The sequence below is a fragment of the Notolabrus celidotus genome, chromosome 16 (genome assembly GCF_009762535.1).
Source record: "Notolabrus celidotus isolate fNotCel1 chromosome 16, fNotCel1.pri, whole genome shotgun sequence".
NCBI classification, from domain to species: Eukaryota; Metazoa; Chordata; class Actinopteri; order Labriformes; family Labridae; genus Notolabrus; species Notolabrus celidotus.
In genome coordinates, this window is record NC_048287.1 from 30,593,856 (window position 1) to 30,619,803 (window position 25,948).

The 25,948-nt window shown below is 41.5% G+C and overlaps 2 protein-coding genes and 1 long non-coding RNA gene across 4 annotated transcripts; 1 reads left to right on the forward strand and 2 right to left on the reverse strand.

The window, feature by feature from the left end:
• On the reverse strand, nt 1-11,504 carry slc39a7 (solute carrier family 39 member 7). 2 transcript variants are annotated; one of them, XM_034704709.1, is made up of 8 exons: nt 11,343-11,504; nt 7,356-7,768; nt 5,769-5,937; nt 4,289-4,366; nt 4,069-4,197; nt 3,868-3,966; nt 1,536-1,732; nt 1-1,456 (listed from the first exon to the last, which is right to left on the reverse strand). In XM_034704709.1, exons 2-8 carry the CDS (start codon nt 7,758-7,760, stop codon nt 1,202-1,204), a joined length of 1,332 nt encoding a protein of 443 aa, XP_034560600.1. In that variant the 5' UTR covers nt 7,761-7,768; nt 11,343-11,504; the 3' UTR covers nt 1-1,201. The 2 variants fall into 2 exon arrangements, with proteins under 2 accessions (XP_034560600.1, XP_034560599.1); XM_034704708.1 differs by having other exon boundaries at nt 11,320-11,504.
• Nucleotides 11,505-12,698: 1,194 nt separating this feature from the next.
• Nucleotides 12,699-25,930, reverse strand: LOC117827681. Its single transcript, XR_004634263.1, has 3 exons — nt 25,519-25,930; nt 23,292-23,357; nt 12,699-12,742 (listed from the first exon to the last, which is right to left on the reverse strand). It is a non-coding gene; the product is annotated as an uncharacterized LOC117827681 (long non-coding RNA).
• On the forward strand, nt 19,581-24,587 carry LOC117827679 (major histocompatibility complex class I-related gene protein-like). The gene is given in 8 exon segments (XM_034704335.1): nt 19,581-19,668; nt 21,233-21,499; nt 22,340-22,618; nt 22,734-22,962; nt 22,964-23,034; nt 23,276-23,377; nt 24,082-24,099; nt 24,196-24,587. Coding segments are annotated over 8 exon segments (1,038 nt in total). The 5' UTR covers nt 19,581-19,619; the 3' UTR covers nt 24,219-24,587.
• Nucleotides 25,931-25,948: the final 18 nt, after the last annotated feature.

Sequence of the window (25,948 nt, forward strand, 5' to 3'; positions counted from 1 at the left end):
TGCCGTTTCTGACACATCTTTAGAGGCCACAACATTAACTTTTATTCTGTGGATTGTAAAAATACTAACATTCATTATTTTTCTCCAAAACAAACAGACGTGAGAGGAAGCACAGTGTTTTTAAACCAGGGCCCTGTTTGTCTACGTGTGTGAATGTAATCAGGTAGAAAAATTGGCGTAATTGAAGAACCGTTATGGCGAATCCATGAAGGGGAATGTTATCGGATCAAATGCTGTTTGATACATAAATGTGTATGTTTTGCCGCCGACATTCTCAAATGATGTCTAAGGACATTAGCAGACAGACTCTTGCAGAAAAGACCTTCCTGTCAGAGAACTTTCCCTTTTTTTAAAAACAGGTTTCATGGAGGGAGTCTGGAGGTTTGGAGGAAAGCAGTGTTCTGGCTGTTTCTGGTTTCAGGATCCTCTACGAAGTTTGGATAACGTGAGACTGGAAGAGATAAAGTCATGGACTTGAGTCTGGAATGTTTGCACGGAACGATTAAGTTGCAGCATCTAAAGCTTGTTTCAGCGCTGCGGGCTGAAAGCACGTCCAACTATTCAGCCTCATTATGTAAAGACTAGACAGGGCCGAGGTTTAAAATCATCTGCGCTTCACCTGAGAGAAATCAAACTGAACAGGAGGAAACCTTGACGTCTTCCCTGCTCTTGCACCGTAACCGCTCTGAAATGTCGTTTTTTAAAGAGCCAGCATCGGACGAAGCGATCAGAAATACGCAGTGGAGCCTGTCTTGTGATGGGACAGGCTCTCTGTTTAAAGCTGCAGTGACACGAAGCAGAAAGATCCTCCAGCAGAAGCGGAGGGAGAGTGAATTTTTTTGGAGCAGAATTAGTGAAAGATGTCATCCCCTGTCCCGTCCAGGAAACGACACGGCAGTCCTCAAAAAACGTTACCCACAGGTTGTTTCTGTCCAGTCTCTCCTGCTGAGTCGTTTTTAGGAGCTGATAAACAAACAAATACAAATGAAGTGTGCCGCTAAAAAAAAACACAAGACAACAAATATATCCTTTTGTAGGTGGTGTTCGTCCTGAAACACAATCAATAATAAAAAAAAACAAGAGAGCACACCCCGGACTATTTCATCCAGCTGAACCCTGAACAACCGTCTCTGACCTTTAACCTTTCTCCCTTCCTCGTCTGATTTTAAGAGCAGCTTCTTCTTCCCCGCTCCGCTGCGTCTCACTCGTACTCGGCGATCAGCACCATCATGCTGACTCCGAACAGCAGGGCCAGGATCTCCATCAGAGACTGTCCGAAGCTGGAGCGGCCCGCCAACAGTTCCGGGAGCACGGTCACCGTCGCGATGTAAACGAACCCGCCGGCGGTGAACGGGAGGATCCAGGCGGTCGCTGCGGCACCGACGCCCTCGGCCAATAAGGAGCAAGCTGTGCCGGCGAGCGCTCCCAGGGCTGTGAGCAGCTGCAGACACATCGCCTGACGGGACAGAGGATGAGGTCAGAACAGATTATTTCATTCCAGTCTTGTGCAAAACAGCGTGTGAGGACTCGGCTACCTTCTTTTTGGTGCAGCCGGACTGGACCAGGATGGCGAAGTCTCCGATCTCGTGTGGGACCTCGTGCAGAAGGATGGTCAGGGTGGTGACGGTGCCGACTGCTGGACTAACCAGGAACGACGCTCCGATGGCGAGGCCGTCGGTGAAATTATGTGTGAAGTCAGCTGCCAGGTTCAGGTAACCCGACACCTTGATGTCTGCGTTAGCGGAGGAGAAGAGAAGAAGGAGGTTAGACAGTAAACAAGGTCATTAACACCTCAGATCAAAGGTGACACAGGACTTTGACAGGATGATAGCACTCAAAGAACACACTGTATTCACCCATCCTATTGTCTTAAAGGACTATTCGTGTCTGTTTGATGATTGACACGTCGCTCTGATCATTGAGTCTTCCAGCAGCACTCGCATACCTGAGCTGACACGAGCGACTGAAGTGAAGCCAAAACAACAACCGCAGCAGCTCACTCTCACCCAGCGTGTAAACAAGACACTGGATCAAAAGACAACGCGACTTCACTCAGGTCCAAAGACGTGAGCTGTTAATCTGGACCTCACATATGAGTCAGCACTCAGCAGCAGCTTGACTGGAGAGTCAAAGATCACACATCAGTCAAAGGGGGAGGAGCGCTCTGTGGGAGTTTAGTTTGAGGGCACACATGTTAAACTTCAGGAGCAGAGATCCACTTTAAATGAAAATGCTTGGTGCAGTCAAGGAGGTGAAGGCATACAAACATCTGTAACCATTAAACTTCTAACTCTTACTATAAGAGCAGGATGTGACCTCATGTTCCTCAGTATGAGTCAGTTTATTCATTTTCATTCTCTCTACAGACTCTTTCATTAAAAAACTTCCACAACAGACCTGGAACAGTTCAGTGATCATGAGGCTTTCTACAAATATATTACACTCCATTCAGGGCGATTGCATTCCATTCCCTTCCACTGTGTTCCATTCCACTCTATTGCATATCATTCCCCTCCAATCCACTATATTCCATTCTACGCTATACATTCCACTCCATGCAAATCCATTCCCTTACATTCCACTCTATTCCATCCCACTCTATTCCCTTACATTCCACACTATACCACTCCACACCATTCCCTTCCTCTCCATACAATTCCACTCTATTCCCTTCCACTCTATTCCCTTCCACTCTATTGCCTTCCACTCTGTTCCCTTCCATTCTATTGCCTTCCACTCTGTTCCCTTCCACTCTGTTCCCTTCCACACTATTCCATTCCACTCTGTTCCCTTCCACACTATTCCATTCCACACAATACCATTCCACTCTATTCCCTTCCCTTCCACACTATTCTTTTCCACACTATTCCCTTCCACACTATTCCCTTCCACACTATTCCATTCCACTCTATTCCCTTCCACGCTATTCCATTCCACGCTATTCTATTCCACGCTATTCCATTCCACGCTATTCCCTTTCACTCTATTCCATTCCACGCTATTCCCTTTCACTCTATTCCATTCCACGCTATTCCCTTCCACACTATTCCCTTCCACACTATTCCATTCCACTCTATTCCCTTCCACGCTATTCCATTCCACACTATTCCCTTCCACTCTATTCCATTCCACGCTATTCCCTTTCAATCTATTCCATTCCACACTATTCCCTTCCACTCTATTCCATTCCACACAATTCCCTTCCACACTATTCCATTCCACACAATTCCCTTCCACACTATTCCCTTCCACTCTATTCCCTTCCATTCTACTCTATTTCGTTCCACACTATGCCATTCTACTCTATTCCATTCCACTCTATTCCCTTCCACTCTGTTCCATTCCACTCTATTCCCTTCCACTCTATTCCATTCCACACTATTCCCTTCCATTCCACACAATACCATTCCACTCTATTCCCTTCCCTTCCACACTATTCTTTTCCACACTATTCCCTTCCACACTATTCCCTTCCACACTATTCCATTCCACTCTATTCCCTTCCACGCTATTCCATTCACTCTATTCCATTCCACACTATTCCCTTCCACTCTATTCGATTCCATTCTATTCCCTTCCATTCTACTCTATTTCGTTCCACACAATTCCATTCTACTCTATTCCCTTCCATTCCACATTATTCTTTTCCACACTATTCCCTTCCACTCTATTCCCTTCCACTCTATTCCCTTCCACTCTATTCCCTTCCACTCTATTGAGATTGAATCACTAAGAAACACTACGTCATCATCAAGCCTCATCCACACATGGATCAAATCTAAGCAATTCAATAACTGTCCAGCAGAGGGAGCTGTGAGCTCATCAGTTTGTAATCAGCTGAGAGTCAGTGATGAAGGAACAGCTCACCTGTGCTCTGCTCCTCCTTCTTTGGCTCCTTCTCATCTTTGCTTTCTTTCTTCTCTTCCTTTTCTTCTTCTCCGTCGCTGTCCTTCGCTTTAGGAGCATCTGAGAACAAAATCAAATCAGGTCACGGGTGCAGAGGTCGACAGATTTCAGAGAGTTTTAATGTGAATGACTTTTGATTGAATTGGCTGTGAGGACTCGTACCGTGTGAGTGTCCGTGTGAGTGTCCGTGTCCTCCCTTCACCAGACGCACAAACTTCTCTACAACCAGGAAGGCGATGATCCCGCCGAGCACCCACAGACCCACTGACATCATGTGACCGTGGGCGGCTCCTAGAGGACAGAGGGAGCGTGTTAGAGGTGTGACTAAAAGATACATTTCTATTTGCGTCTTTCGTCAGTTTTAAAATCAGTAGCTGTGTACCGTGAGAGTGTCCGTGGTCATGTGACTCCTCACTCTCATGTGAGTGTCCGTGCTCCTCTTCATGGTGAGAGTGCGGCTCTGTGGAGAACAAACACAACACAGACATGAGGGGCAGTGAGCGGAGTTATCTCAATGTTGCATTAAAGCTGCTGAAAGAGTAGCTGTAGGTTATCACATGTGGTGTTTATTCTTTTTATTTTTCTGTTTGTTTTTTTATTATCATTTTCCTTTTGTATTGATTTATTTTTTTAATATTAAAACATTTTTTTATTGTATTTTCACTTTTATTATTTTCTTCTCTATTAATTAGTTTTTTATTTTAAATCATTATTTATTACTATTTTCTATTGTTATATCCATTAACTAATTAAATCAAACAAAAATCACAACTTTATCATTTTTTCCTTTTGTATTTATTTATTATAATATTAGCCTATTTATTTTATTGTAATTCTTTTTTTTCTCTCTATTTGTTTATTTAAATAATTATCATTATTCATTATTATTTTGAAACATGAAGCACTTTATTTACTTATCTACTTTTTTGTTTTCTTTTTCAAAAAAACATAATTTTATTATTATCATTTTCTTCCTTTTGTATTTATTTATTATAATATTAGCCTACTTATGTTATTGTATATTATATCTTCTCTCTATTTATTTATTTTAAACATTATTATTTATTATTATTTCTATTGTTTTTTTTTCCACTTAGTAATTTATTTACTTATCTACTTTTTTGTTTTCTTATAAAAAAAATCAACACTTTATCATTTTTTTCCTTTTGTGTTTATTTATGTATTATAATATTAACCCTTTTACTTTTTTGTTTATTGTTTTTTTCTGTATTTATTTATTAATTTTAACTTCTTTTTTTTTTCCATTAAGTAAATTATTTACTTATCTACTTTTTTGCTTTCTTATACAAAAAACATCACTTTATCATTTTTTTCCCTTTTGTATTTATTTATTTATTCATTTATTATAATATTAACCTATTTATTTTATTGTACATAATTTTTTTTTTTTCATCTATTTCTTTATTTTAATTATTAATATTACTTATTATTTGTATTGTTCTTTTTCATTAACTCATTTATTAACTGATCTACTTTTATACTCTGAGAGTTTGCATCTCTGGCTGCAAGCTGGAGACAGACTGTGGTGCAGATTAGGATATAAATCCATAGTTTGATGCAAATTCAAAGTATTCTCTGTGATCCATCTTTTGAGATGTTAATTACCAAGTACTTATTAAAAAAAACTAAGATCATTCCCACTGAACGGTGATTATCTGCAACAAGAGAAACATCTCAGACTCTCAGTATCCACTTTTCAAACTACTCGTTCTTATTGAGAAAAATGAGCGTGTCAGCAAAATAACTGGTTCTTAAAAAGTCTGAACTAATAAATACAGATCAGACCGAACACACACACACATCGAGTGAAAGTGTGGGATGTTCCTGGATCTACTTCCTACCCAGAGCGTGAGGTATGAGGTGCAGGAAGGCGTCCCCCAGCAGTCCGCCTGACGCGAAGCTGAGCAGCACCTTGAGCAGGTTCTGGTGCTGGTCGCTGTTGGACTGAACGGGGATCAGAAACAGGATGAGGAAAGGCGCCGCGCTGATCAGCAGGGTCGCTCCGATAGCCTGCAGAGATGGAGGGATGGAGGGAGAAGGAAATATGAATGTTAAAAACTGCAGTTCCTCAGGGCGCCATTAGCCAAGCAATTTAAGTGTCCGCCCATGACGTTGCAGTCCTTGTGGTAGCGGTCGCTGGTTCGACTCCCGGCCTGCATGTCTTCACCTGCTCTCCACTCCCTTCATTTCAAGTCTCTCTAAAGGCAAAAATACCCCAAAAACATAACTTTTTAAAAAAACTGCAGTTCCTGAAGTGTCCACTAGAGGCTGGCTGCAGAAGCACTGAAGCCACATACACACCCATTGACAAAAGCTGATCTTTAAAACAAGAATAAAGCTGTTTACATCCGACTTTCCGACTGGTTTTGGTCTGAATCAGTGAAATATTTTTATAACTCGTCACTTTTTAAGATATCAAACTTACGAGTTTCGCATAATTAGGTGCTTAGCTGACTTGACTGACACTGTAGCTTTCAAATAAGGGGCTAAAAGCTGTCTCAACTTCCCCTCTTTACCTCTGAGGTCAACAGAAAGTGTGGTTGAGTCTGCATTTTCAATATGCAGATCATTTCCTGTCTGAGGTCCTGTTTGAACCTGCCACTAAAATCCAAACTAGGTGATTGGATTACAAGAGGAACTCTTCACATAAATGGCAAATTCAACCATCTGTTTCTGAAGCGCTGTTTTGAAGCCAATGGTCGGCGGGTGCCATATTGGAAATGCTGAACTCAACATAACTTCGTCCGAGCTAGTGTGAGGTAAAGAGGCGGGCCTTTAGCCTCCTCACTAACAGCTACAGGGTGCCTGCCTCTTAATCAAGTCAGGCATGTCCTTATTTGGGCAAAACTCGTAAGTTTAGTATCTTACAATAAATTCACCCCCATACAGCGTGAGCTGAGAGAGAAATGAGCTCTTCAGACCTGAACGTTTTTTTGAACCAGGCTGTAAACATGTTTATTTCTGCTGTAAAGATCGTCTTCTTTGAATGGGTGTGTATGTGGTTTCCTGTGTTTCTGCAGCCAGCCTCAAGTGGACGCTCGATGAACTGCAGTTTTTAGCACTTCTGCATGGGCTTCATATTTTCAGACTGGAGGTTGCTGCTTGGATTTAAGACATGATTTGTGATCCAGAGATAGGACGAGGGCGCGGTTTATCAGAGTTTGTAATAATGCAACACAGGAATGACACAAAGACGATCTGTGTGATAACAAAACAAGTCTTATCTGATTCATATGACATCAGTTAAAAACATCCTTTCCCTTTCTGCCTCATTGCATCCTGTCAGTCTGCTCCTGTTATCATGCTTTCATTGTTACAGTCTGATGAAGGCGGATGATGCTCTGCTGTAATTTGCATACAGAGCAGCGAGAGATGGTGATGATGCGATGTGTAAACGTGTGTGTACAAGGCGCCAGATGTGACCTCACCTGCATCCACAGCTGCAGCGTGTCCCTCTTCACCTTCTCTTCTCCGTGCGAGTGCTCGTGAACACTCTCCTCTCTTTTCACTCGGATGAAATCATCCTGATGAGCGTGTCCGTGATCGTGAGAGTGGGCGTGTCCGTGATCGTGAGAGTGGGCGTGTCCGTGATGCTCCTCCTCTTCCTCCAACGGCAGGTTCGCCTCAGCGCTCCACTTGCTCGCCCCGTGGAACATCCTCTCATCGTCTCCGCCGTGGGAATGGGCGTGTCCGTGATGATGGTGGCCGTGGTCGTGGTGGCCGTGGGAGTGGGCGTGTCCGTGGTCCCCGTGGGAGTGGCTGTGACCGGTTGATGGGTGGGAGGCTAACAGGAGTAGTGCAGATGTGAGCACCAGCAGACGTAAACAGCCCATGATGTCGTCTGTGAGGAAGAAAAGAGCGATTCAGTTAAACTCTAAGACACTGAAGAAGTCGTCACGCTCCAGCACGTCACATTTTAAACATTATTTTGGTCATTATTTCATAAAGTTTGGGACTTTTATCTCGCACAAGTTGTTTCCAGAAAGATTATTTGAAGCCTCAGCTCTGCCCAGACATTTTCCTGACACGGGACTTCCACCAGATCTGTGTCCGGTCCGTCTCCGACCCGCTGCAGTCCAGCTCCATGTCTCTCGGCCGTCAACACCCACCAGTTGTGTTTTCAGAACGCAGCACGGAGCAGGACCTCCGGACAGCCGGAGTCATGTGACAGAGGTTCTCCTGCAGTAATCACCGAATCAAGGATTCTCCTCCTCCTCCTCCCCTCATCCATGTTGTCTTTCTGGTCCTCTGAAAACCTCTGACCTGTTGACTCCAGGCCTGGCTCCACTCATCATGACGGTTTGTTGTTGTAGTTAAGTGAAATACGATCTAGTGATAACACAGTGTTTTATTCTGAAAATTAACCGGATGTTTTCATGATAAATATCTTAAAATCAACAAAATGTTCAAGAAATATTTTTAAAAATCACCTTTTGTTTATTTTTTGTGACTAAATTTATGAACCATAAAGACAGAACCTTGTTTTTTTAGCACCAGGCCTTAAAAAGTAACATTTAACACAGAGTCTAATGGGGTCTTACTCACTTCTGGAGTCTGCCTCAAGTGGACACTCGAGGTACTGCAGGTTGTTTAGTGCTTCAGCATGAGCTTTATTTTTCAACACCAGAAGGAGGAGAAAGAAAAAGATGATGGAGGAAAACAGGATAAAGGTAGGGTGGGGGAAACTAGGGATGAAGTTGAAGGAAAGGAGGAAGGGAGAAAGAGAGGAAGCAAGGTAGGGAAAGTGAGGGAGAAAGGTAGCGATGTAGGAAAGAAGAGATGGAACTCTTCCTCTTCCCTCCCTTTTCATTCCCTTCCTCTCCTGTCCAACTTTCTACGCTCACACTTTCCCCAGCTTTTGTCTCATAATCCTCACCCATTTATTTACCTCCCTCCTCTCTCCTTCCCTCCCTCCTCTTAGAGTGTTTTATTCTGAAAATTAACCGGATGTTTTCATTTTGTTTTGGTGAAACCTGACTTCCTGTCCCGCTCCATCTGCTCTGTTGAGATTGATGCGTCGTGCTCCGGCATCCGGCATCAATAGACGCAGCCGGAACGCAACGGAGCGGATCCAGTGGAAGTTAACACATTGACTAGAATAGAAACTTATCAGATCGGGTGCTGTGATGGATCGGACACGGGTCTGGTGGAATTTGGCCGCCAGTTACCAGTTCAAACATATCCCGCTCAGTGTGAAGATTTTGTCGTCACATGAAGGGCCTGGTGAGTCTCCTAAAGCTGGCCGTGACACCATAAGCATGTTGCAAAGTTTTAAGCTACAAACTGCACACATAAAGAGCTAACATTCCCACCTGAGGAAGTTCAATAAAGGGTTATTCCAACACAATAAAAGAAGTGACTCATCAGCATCATGAGTTCTGTAGGAAGAGGCTGGTGCATCATTTTTTTTTTAGCATGCTTTCACTTTTTTCACTTTTTCACTTCCACAATATTTCACATTCTGTCTCAGAGCGACGCAGAAAAACAAGTTTGTTACTTCCAGGTTAGATTACTGGAATTCCCTTTTTTATCAGGCGGCCCCAACAAGTCTCTAAAGACTGCAGCTCGAGTACTGACAAGAACTAGGAAGTGAGAGCACATCTCTCCCGAGTTAGCTTCTCTACAAGGAATACAATTTAAAATCCTTCTTCTGACCTACAAAGCTCTTAATAATCAGACACCTTTGTATCTTAAAGAGCTCATAGTGCCCTATTACCCCTCTACAACACTACGCTCCCAACATGCAGGCCTGCTCATCGTACCTCAAGTCTCTAAAAGTAGTATGGGAGGTAGAGCCTTCAGTTATCAGGCCCCTCTCCTTTGGAATCATCTACCAGTCAGGGTCCGGGAGGCAGACACCCTCTCCACTTTTAAGAGTAGGCTTCAAACTTTCCTTTTTGATAAAGCTTATAGTTAGAGCTGGATCAGGCTTGGACCAGGTCTTAGTTATGCTGCTATAGGCTTAGACTGACTCACTGGGATCCTGTCTTTCCCTCTCTCTCCTCTCTCTGCCTGTCTCTCACTTTAACTCTTCCTGTCCCATTAAAGTTACTAACCATAGACCTTTCTGGAGTCCCTGAGCTCCCTTGTCATTCATTTTTTCTTTTATTACTTTATTTCTTTCTTTCAATCTTTTTTCCTTTCTTTCTTCACTTCTCTCTTTTTATTCTTTCTTTCTTTTATTCCTTTTTCCTTTCTTTCTATCTTCTTTCCATGTTTCTTCATCCTTTATGTCTCCTTTTCTTACCCCATGTTTTCCTTCTGTCATTCTTTTACCATTTACTCTCCTCTTTTTCTTTCTTCTAGTCTCCCTCTCTTCTCTCTTTTCTTAGACCTTTCTGGAGTCCCTGAGCTCCCTTGTCATTCATTCTTTCTTTTCTTCCTTTATTCCTGTCTCTCTTTCTTTTTTACTTCATTCTTTCTTTCTTCACTTCTCTCTTTTTATTCTTTCTCACCCCGTATTTTCCTTCTGTCATTCTTTTACCATTTATCCTCCTCTTTTTCTTTCTTCTGGTCTCCCTCTCTTTTCATAGACCTTTCTGGAGTCCCTGAGCTCCCTTGTCTCGTAAGTTCCTCTGGATCTCTGCTGCTGTGGACGTGCCAGACTCCAGCTGCTACAACTACTACTATCCGTCTCCCCACTATCATCTCTCTCTCTCTCTTCATCTCCCTCTATCCCTCTCTCCAACACGGTCAAAGCAGATGTGTGTCTAACATGAGTCTGGTCCTGCTGGAGGTTTCTGCCTGTTAAAGGAAGTTTGTCCTTGCCACTGTAACTTGCTAAATGCTGCAAAGTGCTCTGCTCATGGTGGATTAAGATGTGATCAGACTGAGTCCTGTCTGGAAGATGGGACTGGATCTGATCCTGACTTGATGCTGGGTCTTTGATGATACTGTGAAAGCTATTTAGATCAAACATTAAAGCATGATGTGCATTCAAAATCATGCTTATATGCCCATGTTTGCTTCCTTACCTGTCCAGCCTTTAAGATTAACTGAGTGCATTAGTACACATTGTACTGCACCCTCACTTAAGCATGCTTACAGTCACTTTTAATGATTATAACTCCAGGGAAGATGTCTTTATTGGCTTATTTAACACTTAATTTGAGTTTGACACAGCTTTATCCGGTTTGTTTATATTTTTCATGCAGCTTCACACATCCAGTGTGAATGCTAAATGCAGATAATCTCTTAACATGTGAAAGTTTCCTCTTTAATCTCACAGTAAACAGTGAAAACCTGCTCTTCAAACATTAGCCAGTGATCCTTTAGAGTCACTAAGTTGTTCAGAAAGCTGCAGGAGCCTGCTAGCTAGCATGCACACAACAAGCTAACGTGTTGCTGCAGCTTCGTCTTTAAATCCCATTTAAACACATTAAAGATACTTACAAGTGAATGTGAGGGGTCAGTACCTGTCTGTTCCCTGGATGTCTCTCTGTCCTGTGTGCTGTAGTGTTAGGAAACCTCTGATATTTCTCTCTGCGTTGATGTTTCTGCTGGTAAGACGTGGCATTTACTCAACTCACCGAAATCTCGCGAGAACTCATTCCCATTCGACGAGAGTGTCTCCTCCCCTTGCTCCCTTTTCTGTATTTATCACATTAAACTACCAGTTCATGTGCGACAAATCACACATATGAAGATGTGAGGGTGATTTTATAACGTTTTGATAAGTTTGCACGCATAAATGCTTTTGAAAGTGATCATTTGTGGTTGTGTAAAGTGGACAAAGGAGGAATGATAAGCAGTCTGATGAGATATCGCGAGATTATGTGAGTTCTCTGTGACTCAACACTAAAGGTAGTTTAGAGAGGAGCATCCTGGAGGAGAGCAGGATCTGACTTTGAATGCAAACAGAGAACAATGAGGTGTTGTCTGGTTATATAACTGTGTATGGGAGGAACATAGATGTAATAGATGTTATTCTTTATATTCAGTTTATTAGTTGAACATATTTTTAAAATTAATTATGAAATAGTTGTCTTCAGAATCAGAGTCAGAAATACTTTATTCAAAGCTCCTGTGAGGAGTTTTGAACTGGCTGAGAAACAGACTGAAAATAATACCGATGCCTCTTTATGACCTTCAATAGCAAACGAGACCATCAGCAGCAACACTGACACCTTCTCTGTTGTCATTTTTAACGCCTGAAACCGCCCTGAGGGGTAGGTGTCAGACCAGATGATGGACATCTTCCTTCAGAAACAGCCTTTATTTGACTGTTTTCATGGACAAGAATCACATTGCCTGATAAAGTTGACTGTTAAAAGACAACAGGATGAGTTTTTTGTTCGAAACACTACTTTTGTATGTATAGGACAAGAGATAAGAGGTATCACTTTGTCCACAAGGGGGCGCCAGAATTGATACAAAACAAAAGTTCCTCACAGCAGCTTTAAGATAAGATAAGATAAGATATTACTTTATTGGGGGGGGGGGGATATAAGTACAATCAAGAAGAAGTTTCAATAAGTAAAATAAAATAAAACAAGATAAGATAAGATAAGTAAAAATAAGAATAGATAAATAAAGCTAGAATACAATTTAGGTATATCAAGGTTCAAAGGTTTTTATTGTCAATTTTCACTGTATATTCGAGACATACAGGAAAAACGAGATGCTGTATCTCTCTTCCAGCTTTTACATATCTGAAATTTGGGGCACTGGTGGCCTAGCGGTCTAAGCGCCCCTCATACAGAGGCTACAGTCCTCGTCGCAGGGGTCGCCGGTTTGATTCCCAGACGGTCAACCATTTCCTGCATGTCTTCCCCCACTCTGTACTCCCCACATTTCCTGTCTCTCTTCAGCTGTCCTATAAAATAAAAAGGCAAAAAGACAAAAAAAAAAAAGATATATATATATATAACTTAAATATCTGAAATTTAAATATAAAATATAATAAAATACAGTTCTATAAAAACATCCTATGTACACAGTGCAGGTAGTGCAGTTTAAAAATGGACAATGAAAATGAAATAGATAACAGTGCAAATGATATTAAGGTGCAGACAGTATTCGAGATAAGTAAATGATTAAGTAAACGGTTAATGTGCAAAAAGCAGCTGAGGTAGAGTCCTTGTGTGTGTGTGTGTGTGTGTGTGTGTGTGTGTGTGTGTGTGTGTGTGTGTGTGTGTGTGTGTGTGTGTGTGTGTTTGTGTGTGTGTGTGTGTGAGAGAGAGAGAGAGATATTTAGTAGTAGTATATATATATTTGTACAATAGCACACTCCCTTAAAGTTGTTAAATGTTAAATCTTAATGTTCAATGTTTAATCTAATTGTCAAATATATTAAATCTAACTGTGTAATGTTAAATCTGAATGTTAAATTTTAAATCTAACTGTGTAATGTAACAGCTCAATGTTAAATGTAAAATCTAAATGTTAAATTTAAGTTAAGTTCTACTTCCTGCTCTTGAGGAGTGCAGACGCTTTTTTGCTTGCTCTTGCTTATGCTTGCATTCTTTTCATTTTAACTCTTTTTTCTTCACTGAGAGACTACAAGCAGTCACTCCAGGATACTTAGAAACCACTGGGACTATAATTTACTGTCGACAAAGTAAACAACTGCCTTATCTCGACATTTTATCGAAACTGCAAACGTGGCCTACTGATCGGCAAAAGCCTGTTAGCAGCTAAGCTAACTGGAACCAAAATGCCTCCTTTCACTGTGGACGATTTTCAGAAGATCCTTCAGAAAATTGCTGTGCTGGAAACAAAGATGCATCGGATAGAAGTGAATGTGGAAGTGAATGGACTATGCGGGAATGACACCACTCTTCCATGGGGTCAGAGCAGCAGACATGTACCTGCTAACACACGGCTAGTTAGCCCAAACAATGACACTCCAAAACAGGAGGACTGTGCAGTTGGGACCAGCTGGAACACTCTTGGCGCTAGGCCTAAAGATAAAACGTTTCCCACGGACATGAGAGAACGGATAACAGGCAGAGCCAAGCGCCCTGAGATTTCTGATGCGACTGGCTGGCCTGCACTCTCATCCAGAAGGAGTGCCGCCTCAACCCCCCTACCAAGGAGGAAACAGCCATGGACAGCAGTAAAAAGTACTAGTAAGAGCAAACCTGTAGAAGAAACAAAGATACATTTAGAGAACAGATTTGCACCACTTTCACAAGATCCTGACTCTCCATCCCAGGACCTGAGAAACCCTGTGTCCTCGAAGACCAAGGGAAGGTACGAGACCAAATCTATAAGCAAAAGGCCGCAGAGGGAGCTGACGACTGGGCCTGAAACACTGATCGTGGGCGATGGTGCCGTGAAAGAGGTCAGTAGCCTCTGTGGCAAGAGAAACACCAAAGTCCTCTGCTTCACCAACGATTCGGTCTCTGACATTTCAGACAAAATTCTGGACATTGTTGCTGACCACACAACGGTGAAATCACTCATTCTTCACACTGGGGCCTTGGATGTTGTGAAGCAACAATCTGAGGTATTGAAACAAGATTTTACTGATCTGCTGCGCAAAGTCAGATCTGTTGATACTGTGGTGTTTATCAGTGGCCCTCTACCGACTGTCCGAAGAGGGGACGAGAGATTCAGCAGGCTGTTGATTTTGAACAAATGGCTCAAAGCTACATGTGCTGCTCAATCAGTGAACTTTATTGACAATTTTAATATTTTCTGGGAACGCAGACACCTTTTTAAGGCAGATGGATTTTGCCTCAACAAGTCAGGAGTAAGATTGTTCACTTCCAACCTATTTTACTCTGTGTATCACACACCAGCTTCCCTGGCCAAGGACAAGAGACAAGACAAAACAAAACAGAAGATAAGACCACATTCTGGAGGAAAACGACTGAGATCGCTGAGCCAGGAGGAGTCTTCATCGCCGCCACCTTCACCCCCCCAAGAGGAGCGTCCTCCAGTGCCGCCAACTTCAACCCCCCAACGAGAGGAGCGTCCTAGATTGCGGCCATCTTCACCCCCCCAACAAGAGGAGTGGCCTCCACTGCGGCCATCTTCCACCCCCCAACAAGAGGAGTGGCCTCCACTGCGGCCATCTTCACCCCCCCAACAAGAGGAGTGGCCTCCACTGCGGCCATCTTCCACCCCCCAACAAGAGGAGTGGCCTCCACTCCCAACAGGAGGAGATTTCTATTCTTCACCACCCCAAACACCAGCCAACTCCCCGCCCTCTCCAGTCACTCTCTCTCCCTCCTCCCCCCTCCTGGATTTTACGGATGAGATGAAAAGCTTGTCAATGTTGGAATCAAGCTTACACCCCGTCCAAATCCCATATTCTCTCCCCTAAATCTACCCCATCGCCCAGCCCCCAGCCCACCACCGTGCCCGAAACCACCATCACAGAAACTTCACAAAGCCCCTTCACCTCCTCAGAATCATCATCATCATAACAATTCTAACTGATATGGGCCGGGTCCAGGCTTCAAAGCTGATATCATTAATGTTTTCAACCAGGAAAAGCCGGGGCCCTGTGGAATTCAGGTAGCCTCCTCAATTCCTCTGTTGACAGGAAATAGAAAAAGGGTAAATCTGCTAAGAAACAGAAGATACTCGACTAAATCTGCCAACTTATTAAATTTAGCTCCACTTCCTCGTCAGCCACAAACAGCTGTAAAAAATAACACAACTGGTTTTAACTCACTAAACTTAGCTTTATTAAATATCAGGTCTCTGGGAGGCAAATCTTTTTTAATAAATGATTTTATTATTAAACACAATCTTAATTTTATGTTTTTAACAGAGACTTGGTTAGACCAAGATAACAGTGCAGCTGTACACATTGAATCATGCCCTCCAAACTTCTCTTTTGTGAGTGAGACTAGAACGCATAAAAAAGGAGGAGGTGTTAGTATAATTTTTAATGAGTTATTCAAATGCAAGCAGGTGTTTTATGGAAATTTCACTTCTTTTGAATATGTGGCTCTTCAGTTAAATACATCCTCTCGGTCTATATTTCTTAATATTTACAGACCACCTAAATACTGTACTGATTTCTTTGATAACCTTGTTGAACTACTGTCTCTTATCTGCACTGACTTTGATTCTGTTTTAATTGTTGGTGATTTTAACATCCATGTTGACAAACCTGAGGACAGAGTGACTGAAGAACTGTGTTATGTCCTTGACAACTTTGGACTCACTCAGCATGTGACGCAGCCCACACACAACAGGGGCCACATCCTAGACTTGGTTATCTCCAAGGGTCTAAACATTTCCAAGGTTCTTGTATCTGATGTTGCTCTCTCTGATCACTGCTGTGTTTTCTTTGAAAGTGATTTATCTGTGAACACTAATGTTCAAACTGAGGTTATCTCAAAACGTTACATTACTGAAAGTACCAGTGATATATTTATTCAGGCTTTCTCTTCCATAACCCCCCTCTCTAGGTTCTCTGCAAATGAACTTGTAGAAGATTTCACTTTAAAAATTACAAACATTATTGATTCCATTGCACCAACTAAATTAAAAGTGGTCTCCAATAAGAAAAAATCGCCTTGGAGGAATACCATGCAGGTCAAACATGAAAAAAAGGAATGTCGAAAAGCTGAGCGCAGGTGGCGTAAAACAAAGCTTCAGGTTCATTATGACATTTATAAAGAAAGACTTCACATGTTTAATCTAGAACTGAAAAAGTCAAGGCAGACCTTCTTCTCAGACATTATCTCCAAAAACAAAGATAATGCACGCGCCCTGTTTGCTACAGTCGACAGGCTAACAAACCCCCCTGTGCCAGTGGCCTCTGAACACTTATCTACCAAGGCCTGCAATGAATTTGCATTCTTCTTCACTGCCAAAATTCAGAAAATCAGACAAGCAGTCAGCACTACTGTACGAGGTACTGGGAATGTGTTATCTGTGTGTCCACCAAAAAACAACTCAATCACTATGACACAATTTAATCCAATAAATTACAAAAACCTACAAGATATAATACAGCATTTGAAATCCTCATCCTGCTGCCTTGACATTCTACCATCACCATTTTTCAAAAAGGTTTCAGACTGCATGACCTCGGATCTGCTTCAAATTGTCAACATGTCTCTTCTTACAGGTGTCTTCCCCCAGGCCATGAAAACAGCAGTAATTAAACCCCTCCTGAAGAAGAACAATTTAGATGCATCAGAAATGAACAACTATAGGCCGATATCAAACCTCCCTTTTTTAAGTAAAATTATTGAAAAAGCTGTTTTTCAACAACTGAACAATTATCTAATGATAAATGACTGTTTTGATGTCTTCCAATCAGGATTCCGATCACATCACAGCACAGAGACCGCTCTAGTCAAGGTCCTCAATGATATTCATTTAAACACAGACAACGGCAAAATCTCAGTTTTGGTATCACTTGATCTTAGTGCTGCTTTTGACACAGTTGACCACAAGATACTACTAGACAGACTTGAAAACTGGGTGGGAATCTCTGGTGCAGTACTAAATTGGCTTAAGTCCTATTTAAATGACCGGGACTATTTTGTGTCTATAGGTAAATACACATCTGAGCGGATGAAAATCGTATGTGGAGTACCTCAAGGATCCATTCTGGGGCCTCTACTATTCAACATCTACATGCTCCCCTTAGGTCAGATAATAAGAAACAACCAAATAAAATACCATAGCTATGCAGATGACACACACATTTACATCACCATATCACCAGGGGATTATAGTCCCATACAAACACTGAGTAAATGCATTGAACAAATCAATGACTGGACGAGCCAGAACTTTCTTCAGTTAAACAAAGAAAAAACTGAAATGATTGTTTTTGGAGCCAAGGAAGAAAGGTTAAAGGTTACTGCTCAGCTCCAATCTGCAATGATGAAATGTTCAAACCAAGCCAGAAACCTTGGTGTAGTCATAGACTCAGACCTTAATTTCAGCAGCCACATTAAGACAATTACAAAGTCAGCCTACTATCACCTTAAGAATATATCAAGGATTAAAGGACTTATGTCTCAGCAGGATGCAGGAAAACTCGTCCATGCATTTATCTTTAGCAGACTAGACTACTGTAACGGGGTCTTTACAGGACTCCCTAAAAAGTCCATCAGACGGCTGCAGCTCATACAGAATGCTGCTGCTCGAGTCCTAACAAGGACCAAAAAAGTAGACCACATTACTCCAGTTCTTAGATCTCTACACTGGCTTCCTGTCTGTCAGAGAATAGACTTTAAAATCCTGCTGATGGTTTATAAAGCACTGAATGGTTTAGGCCCAAAATACATTGCTGATCTGCTACTACTTTATGAACCACCTCGACCTCTGAGATCATCAGGTACTGGTCTGCTTTCAGTTCCTAGAGTCAGAACGAAACATGGTGAAGCAGCGTTTAGTCATTATGCACCACATATCTGGAACAAGCTCCCTGAAAGCTGTAGGTCTGCTCAAACTCTCACCTCTTTTAAATCAAAGATTAAGACTTTTTTATTTACCTCTGCCTTCCTATCTTAGATTATTTTAACTCACTTTAAACTAACATTTTAATGTAATTTTTAATATATTTCTAATTTTCCTTTTCTTTTCTGTTTTATCATATTTGTCATTTTAATTATGTTCTTTTATGCTTGTCTGAATGTCTCCAATGCTTTTAATGTGTTAATGTAAAGCACATTGAGTTGCCCTCGTGTATGAAATGCGCTATACAAATAAAGCTGCCTTGCCTTGCCTTGCCTAAATCTAAATGTTTAAAGTTAAATCTAATGTTGAATTTTAAATGTTGAATTTTAAATGTAAAATCTGAATGTTCAATGTTAAATCTTAATGTAAAATATAAAATTTAAGTGTTAAATGTTAAATCTAAATATACTTACCACAACATAATGACAACTGAAAAAGATATCAAATATTGCTCTAAATGCGATTAAAAAGTGACTTTTAATATATTCAAGAGAGTTTTATTTTCAATGTGTACAACTTTACAAATGGCGCTCCATACCTCATTGTTACATATATTATTATATTATTCATGACAAGGTGTGTGGCAGTTTTATTCCAAACTCCAAACTGTCTGAATCTGGACTGACTGTGTTTGACATATTTGATGTGTAGAAAACATTTCCTTTGTTTACATTAGATTCAAACAAAATCAGGAAAGTCAGGACTCAAGCTTGAGTCCAGGACTCAAATATCACCACACGGCCATCCATTGACAACAGGCAAATAGAGCTGATTACAGACCAACAGCTACCATGCACCCATCTGTCCATCAACTCAGACACACCCCTTAATCACACACATCTTATGTGGATTCCACAGCGCTTGGACCCTGCCTCAAGTGGGCTCTTAAGGAACTGCAGTACTTTTGCACTTTCACATTAGCTTCCTTGTTAGCCCCTAAAGTTTCCACTTTTGATGCACACATGAGTAAATCACATTGTTACCCCTCCTGTCTCCAGGACTCCAGGTCTTAAAGCGTTAGAAAAAGAGATGCTTGCACAAAGTCAAAGTTTTACACAGTAAATAAAAAACATGAGCGACATTAGAATGCAGAGAAAGCTTCCAGCATTCTGTTGCAGAACAGCATGAATAGTTGGTTTGAACTCAAGTCCCGCCTCTGCTGAGAAGGAAATGAGACAATCACAGGTAAGAATTTGGGGCGGTCCTTTCATATATGGAGACAGAATATTGCATTTGGCAGCATTTGGTGTTTTTCAGCATTTGCATTTTGAGGACCGGACTCACCTCACAGAGGAAAAAAAAACAACAACATGAAGGTTTTATTTGTGTTGCTCCTGTTCTGTCCTGCTGCATCTACAGGTAAGAGCACAATGTTATTCTTTCTGACACTTCCTGTTCCTTGTTTTTGTTATTGCCTTATTTTTGCCCTCACTTTGAGGATAACCTGCACTCCATTAAATCATACTGAAAATGTTGTGTTTCTGGGACTACATTCAAACCATAAGATGCAATCCACCCAACTTTGGTAGAAGTAAAACAGCAGTGAAGCGACCTTAGAGTGAGAGAAACTATGTAATAAAAGAATGATCATACAGAAAGTGTAATGTAAGCCCAGTTCAAACAGTGTAATGCAAAGGGGGCAGGGGGTTATGTGGATTAAAGTCCTGACTAGGTGAGCAAGGGTGTTTCATATTTTTCCACAGTGTCAACAGGCAGAGGTGAAATGTGCCGGACTCCTAGAACTGATTTGATTTGACCTTTGTGATGAGGTTTTCTCTGGTGTTGCTTTTGCTGTTGAGGTTATGAACTGTTCTGACCAATCAAAATCAAGTATTCAACACAGATGGTTAACAAGTATTATTAATTAATAACAACTATGACACATGCATTATTGTTCTTTCTTTAAAGTGAAAAAAAAATCAAAATTTCGAGTTTATTCCCAAGAAAGTCACAATTATGGCTTTGTTCTCAGAATTCTAGAATTCCAGGATTAAAGAAAGAGTTCTGTTTTTTTCTAAGAATTCTAGAATCCTGGCGTTAGGGTAAGAATTATGCCTTTTGTTTAGTTCTAGAATTCTTAGAGAAAGTCAGAACTCTTTCTTTAATCTCAGAATTCTAGAATTCTTAGAAAAACTCAGAGTTCTTGTAAATAGTCAGAATATTTGACTGAATCATCAGAAAAATGAAAAGAAAGAAAAATGGGTTGGCCTGGCTTCCTTTTTTTTTTTTTTTTTTTCAGTGGCTCTAATCCTTTTCGATACTTCCTTAAAAAAGTTTGCAGTTTTTCCAGCAGGGTTCAGTTTTAGTAAAGACGCAATGTTGAAGTAAATATAAAAATAGAACATCAAGAGATATTCTTTTATGAGACATATATGTATATTTGAAGGTTGACACCAACAACACATTTGAAAACAGTTGGCACAGGTGCATGTTTACATTGTTTCTCCCTCATCTTTTAACAACATTCCAGCTCCACATTAATCAAGTTTTTTCATCTCATTTCCTCGTGTGTCCTGTCTCGTGTTTATCTTTAATCTCGCCTTTATCTCTATTTTTAAGTTTGGTTACTTCCTCCTTTATTTTGAGAGTGTTGAACCCTTCTGTGCCTGTTCACCTTTGACCCTTGTGTCAGTGGTCCAGCCTTGGTCCTCCTCTTGTTTGCCCTTGAGTTTTCACCACTTTAGTAATGTTTCTGTTGCCTGCACTGTTCTGACTTCCTGTGCGCTGACCTTTGGCTTGCTTGTACAGTCTTTGAACTTTGAAATGTTCTTGGGTCCAATAACTCAGTTCAGTGCTCCAAAGGAGTCCAGTTTCTGGAGTTATTAAAGTGAAATGCTGGATGGGATTTCAGGATGGTCTCATTATTATGTCATTCTTTGCAAATATCTGCTGTTTCCACTTAAAGCCTCTCTTTTTCTCACAGTGAGACACTCGCTGAAATATCTTGACACTGCGTCGTCAGCAATCCAAGACTTTCCAGAGTTTGTGGCGACCGCGGTGATTGATGGAATCCAAATTGGATACTGTGACAGTAACATGAAGACAGCAAAGGCCTCACTGGACTTTGCTAAAGAGTTAATAAAGATTTATCCAGAATACCTGAAGATGTATAGTCAAGACTGTGTTGCTTTGTCACAAATCTTCAAAGCCAAGATTCACCATCTAAAGGAAGTCTTCAACCAAACAGAAGGTAATAAATGTTTTTTTCATATTCATCTTTTAGTGCTTATTATTATATTATTAGCTCAGCCACTTGGTTACCACTGTAACTGTATCATCTGTTAACATCCTATATTTATACTGACTTGACTTGATGTCATTTATGATTCTTTGTTTTGTTTTTTGTACTGTTGAACATATGTTGTTGTTTTTAATTCTGACATGCCAAACAAATTCTGGCAAAGCGATAGGGTCTCCTTTGTTGCATTTTTTGTTTCATTACTTTCCAAATGTTTTCAAAGGGTGACAAGTCAGGACTGCAGGTAGACCAGTTCAGCATCTGGACTCTTCTACTACAGAGCCATGCTGTTGTAACACGTGCAGAATGTGGTTTGGCGTTGTCTTCCTGAAGACGTCATCGTCTGTATGGCAGCATATGAAGCTCCTAAACTTGTATATATTGTTCAGCATTAATGGAGCCTTCACAGATGTGGACGCTACCCATGCCATGGACTCTTATGATCCCCATACCATTAGGGGCGCTGTCCAGTGGGCAGCCCAGGACAGAGCTGACCTTCTTCACCAGTCTGTTCAGCTTCTTCCTATCAGCAGCAGAGATGCTACTTCCCCAGCAGACCACTCCAAAGAAGATGGCTGATGCCACCACAGAGTCAAAGAAGGACTTCAGAAGAGCCCCCCTCCACACCAAAAGACCTGAGTCTCCTGAGTAGAAAGAGTCTGCTTTGTCCCTTCTTGTACAGCGCATTTGAGTTGTCTGACCAGTCCAGTTTATTGTTCAGGTGAACACCCAGGTACTTGTAAGATTTCACAATCTCAATGTCCGTTCCCTCTCCGTCTCTCCCTCTCTCAGGTGTCCACGTTCTTCAGCGCTTAAATAGCTGTGAGTGGGATGACGACACTCAAAAGGCTGTTGGTTTTGACCGGTATGGTTATGATGGAGAGGACTTAATAACATTGGACCTGCAGACGTTGACATGGCTTTCTCCAGAGCACCACATGTCCGCCAGCCAACTTGCATGGGAAACCAATAAAGCTCATATAAGACATAAAATTAATGGCTTCACAGCCGTATGCTCCAAGATGCTGGAAACTTTTGTGCAACATGCAGCGTTCCTTCTGCAGAGAATAGGTAGAATTACACGACCAGATGTACAGATTCATTTTCTGTTTGTCGTACAAAATTCAAATGAAATTAAAACAATATTTTTGTTGCACTTTGTGGATTTTTTTCTGCCTCCCTCCAGACCTCCCCTCAGTATCTCTCCTCCAGAAGTCTCCCTCCTCTCCAGTCACCTGCCACGCTACAGGTTTCTACCCTGACGGAGCCGTGATGTTCTGGAGGAAAGATGGAGAGGAGCTTTTTGAGAACGTGGACCACGGAGAGATCCTCCCCAACAATGATGGAAGCTTCCAGATCAGTGTGAAGCTGAACATTACCTCAGTGAAACCTGAAGACTGGAGGAAGTACGAATGTGTTTCAGCTCTCCGGTGTTAAGGACGATATCGTCACCAAACTGGAGGAAGCAGCGATCAGAAGCAACGAAGGTAAAACTGAATTAGTCTTTAAAAATGGAGGAGATACTGACGTTTATATTAGTTCAGTTCAGTTTTCCCTCCTCGGTGATTGTGTGCCCCACCCTGATTAGTTTCATCTGTGTGTAAACTGAATTGTGATAATTATTCCAGGATTTGCCCATTGAAAAACCTTCCAGTACCATGCAGTGTACAGAAAGGGTTGAAACACTGTGAATGTTCTCATAGTTATGAGGTTGGGTTTTAGTTCCAGGTTCTGGGTTTCCTACCGGTCCGGTCACTGGAGTCATTGTAGGACTGCTGCTCCTGTCAGTCTGCATTGCTGGACTTCTAATCTGGAGGAAGAACAAACATGGTGAGGAACTTTTTCTTTTAACGTCTTGATGATTTCAGGATCAAGTCAATTAATCAATCTTTATTTATGTAGCGCCAAATCACAACAAACCTTATCTCAAGACGCTTTTACAAACAGAGCAGGTCTAGACCAGGTCTATTATCAACAAGGACCCAACATGAAGACCGGATAAGATCCAGTCCCATCTTACAGACAGGACTCAGTCTGATCTCATCTTAATCCACCATGAGCAGAGCACTTTGCAGCATTTAGCAAGTTACAGTGGCAAGGACAAACTTCCTTTAACAGGCAGAAACCTCCAGCAGGACCAGACTCATGTTAGACACACATCTGCTGAGACCGAGTTGGAGAGAGGGATAGAGGGAGATGAAGAGAGAGAGAGAGAGAGAGAGAGAGAGAGAGAGAGAGAAGATAGTGGGGAGACGGATAGTAGTAGTTGTAGCAGCTGGAGTCTGGTACATCCAGACTAGGAGGACGTCTACAGCAGCGACTCAGAGGAACCTACGAGACAAGGGAGCTCAGGGACTCCAGAGAGGTCTATGGTTAGTAACTTTAATGGGACAGGAAGAGTTAAAGTAAGTGATAGGGGGTCTGGAGGTGGGATCACGTCCCATCCTACATATTTTGTCTGGTACTGTATTTATTTTTTAGTTGAGTCCATTCTATGAAAGTGCTGACTTTGATATTTCTCACTTGAATTTCAGGGTTCCAGCTCGTTAACGGTGAGTAATATCCTGGTCACTATAAAGCCTAAATATCCTGCATTATATCCACAGTATGTTTAAAAATGTCTCTTTATCTGCTGCTTGTCTTCATAGGGTGGGCAAGGATCATCAGATGAGGAAGCTGAACTCCAGAGAGTGAGGAGCTAAGAACAACAGATTTAAACACTAACACAATAACATGTCTTCCCATTAGAGCTGGAGCACTAATACTGCAGGTTACCTTTAGCTTAGCATCAGGTGTCTTTGTAGAACTGTTGACTGTTGTGATATCTCCATGTTACATTGTTTGTCATTTTCTATGCACTCAAAAAAAGGAATGAGGTGAGTTATGTATTCTGTCTGTCAAAGCACTTTGTTAACCCTTGTTTTAAAGTTGTTATGTAAATAAAGTAATATTGTTGATTATGAACTGCCAGTTAACTGAAGTAACATGTTAAGATGATTTCTTAAAGACTTTTAATGACAAATAAATGTATTAAAGTCAATATTTTCTGTGTGGATGTTACCTTGTCCAGGATTCTCTCATTAAAGAGTTCTCAAAGGGACTTCCTGGTTCAGTTAAAGTTAAAATATATCATATTGTACCGTATCATTTGAGGCAACTTATCAGGTATTATATCATATCATATTGGGTGTCAGGTAATGCTGGTAAGACGTGGCATTGCTCCAGTGAACTCATCAAAATCCTGTTGGAAGGAATCCCATTCAAAGTGAGGGTCTCCCTCCGTGCTCCCTCTTCAGTTAAAACAACATGTAGTCCAAGTAAACTCCAAGGTAAGTTAACCCAAATACCTTGTAACCCCACTTATATTTTCATGAGGACCTTTACCTCTCCCAGTCGTTTGAAAATCAGGGAGTGACTTCATGCATGGCAAGTGGAAACAGAGCTCCCTGAGCATAAATGAGTAAAGAAAGGAGCCCAAAGTGTTTTGCATCTTCTGTCAAGAGCCCTGCGCACTCTCACCCTTTTTGATAAAGCTTATAGTTGGAGCTGGCTCAGGCTTTGACCAGCTCTTTGTTATGCTGCTATAGGCTTAGACTGCTGGGGGAATTGGCACACTGACACACTGGGATCCTTCCTGTCCCATTAAAGTTACTAACCATAGACCTTTCTGGAGTCCCTGAGCTCCCTTGTCTCGTAGGTTTGTTCTTCTCATATCAAAAACTTGTCAAACATTGCTTTTACAAAACTGGGACCACTTTCCAACCATAGTAAAGTAAGCTGCGAGCTACAACCTGATTTTGATTAGTACGTGCTGTCCTGCAAACTGGGTACTTCATGGTGAACTCTTTACACAGCAGGCTGTGACTTGCTGCAGGGGGACTGTCAACAAAGTGCCTGATAAAAAAAAGCAACAAAAGTAATAAATAGTTTCACCCTGGATGGGTTTTGAAAGTCAACAAAACTCTACTCACTCTTCTCCTGTCCTCCAGTGGCAAATTGTTGCACTGCAGAAACTGATCAGTGTCTGTTTCTGTTGGTTGACATTGTCAGGTTCCAGAATCGTCACAGCAGAGTCAAGGAACACACGGACAACTTTTTCAGCTTTTAGCTCGCTTTTGCAAAAGGGAAGACTGATCCAATGTTCACCACAAAGCGTGGTCGATCATCTTCAAAGTCTCCTCTGTTGCTCAGCTGTTTCATTGAAAGCATAGGCGTGATCGTATTACAAAGGGCGTGATAATATTTCATTGGGTTTGCCCAAAAGTCAGTCACAAGTTGCTGGGCAGAATCACCTTGAAGATGTTTCTCTCAATGTGCTGCTACCTCTTATCATATCCTGAAAGAACACAAAGTGCTGGCTGATGATAAGAAGTTTGCACAGTTCTCACAGACATGGTACGT

What these genes read in the sequence shown, in the direction of transcription:
- slc39a7 (XM_034704709.1), bottom strand. Translation starts at nt 7,760, where the DNA reads ATGGGCTGTTTACGTCTGCTGGTGCTCACATCTGCACTACTCCTGTTA. An exon ending in TGACCACGGACACTCTCACG is followed by an intron (nt 4,198 to 4,288) that starts GTACACAGCTAC and finishes TCTGTCCTCTAG; the next exon opens with GAGCCGCCCACGGTCACATG. An exon ending in GAAGGAGGAGCAGAGCACAG is followed by an intron (nt 1,733 to 3,867) that starts GTGAGCTGTTCC and finishes CCGCTAACGCAG; the next exon opens with ACATCAAGGTGTCGGGTTAC.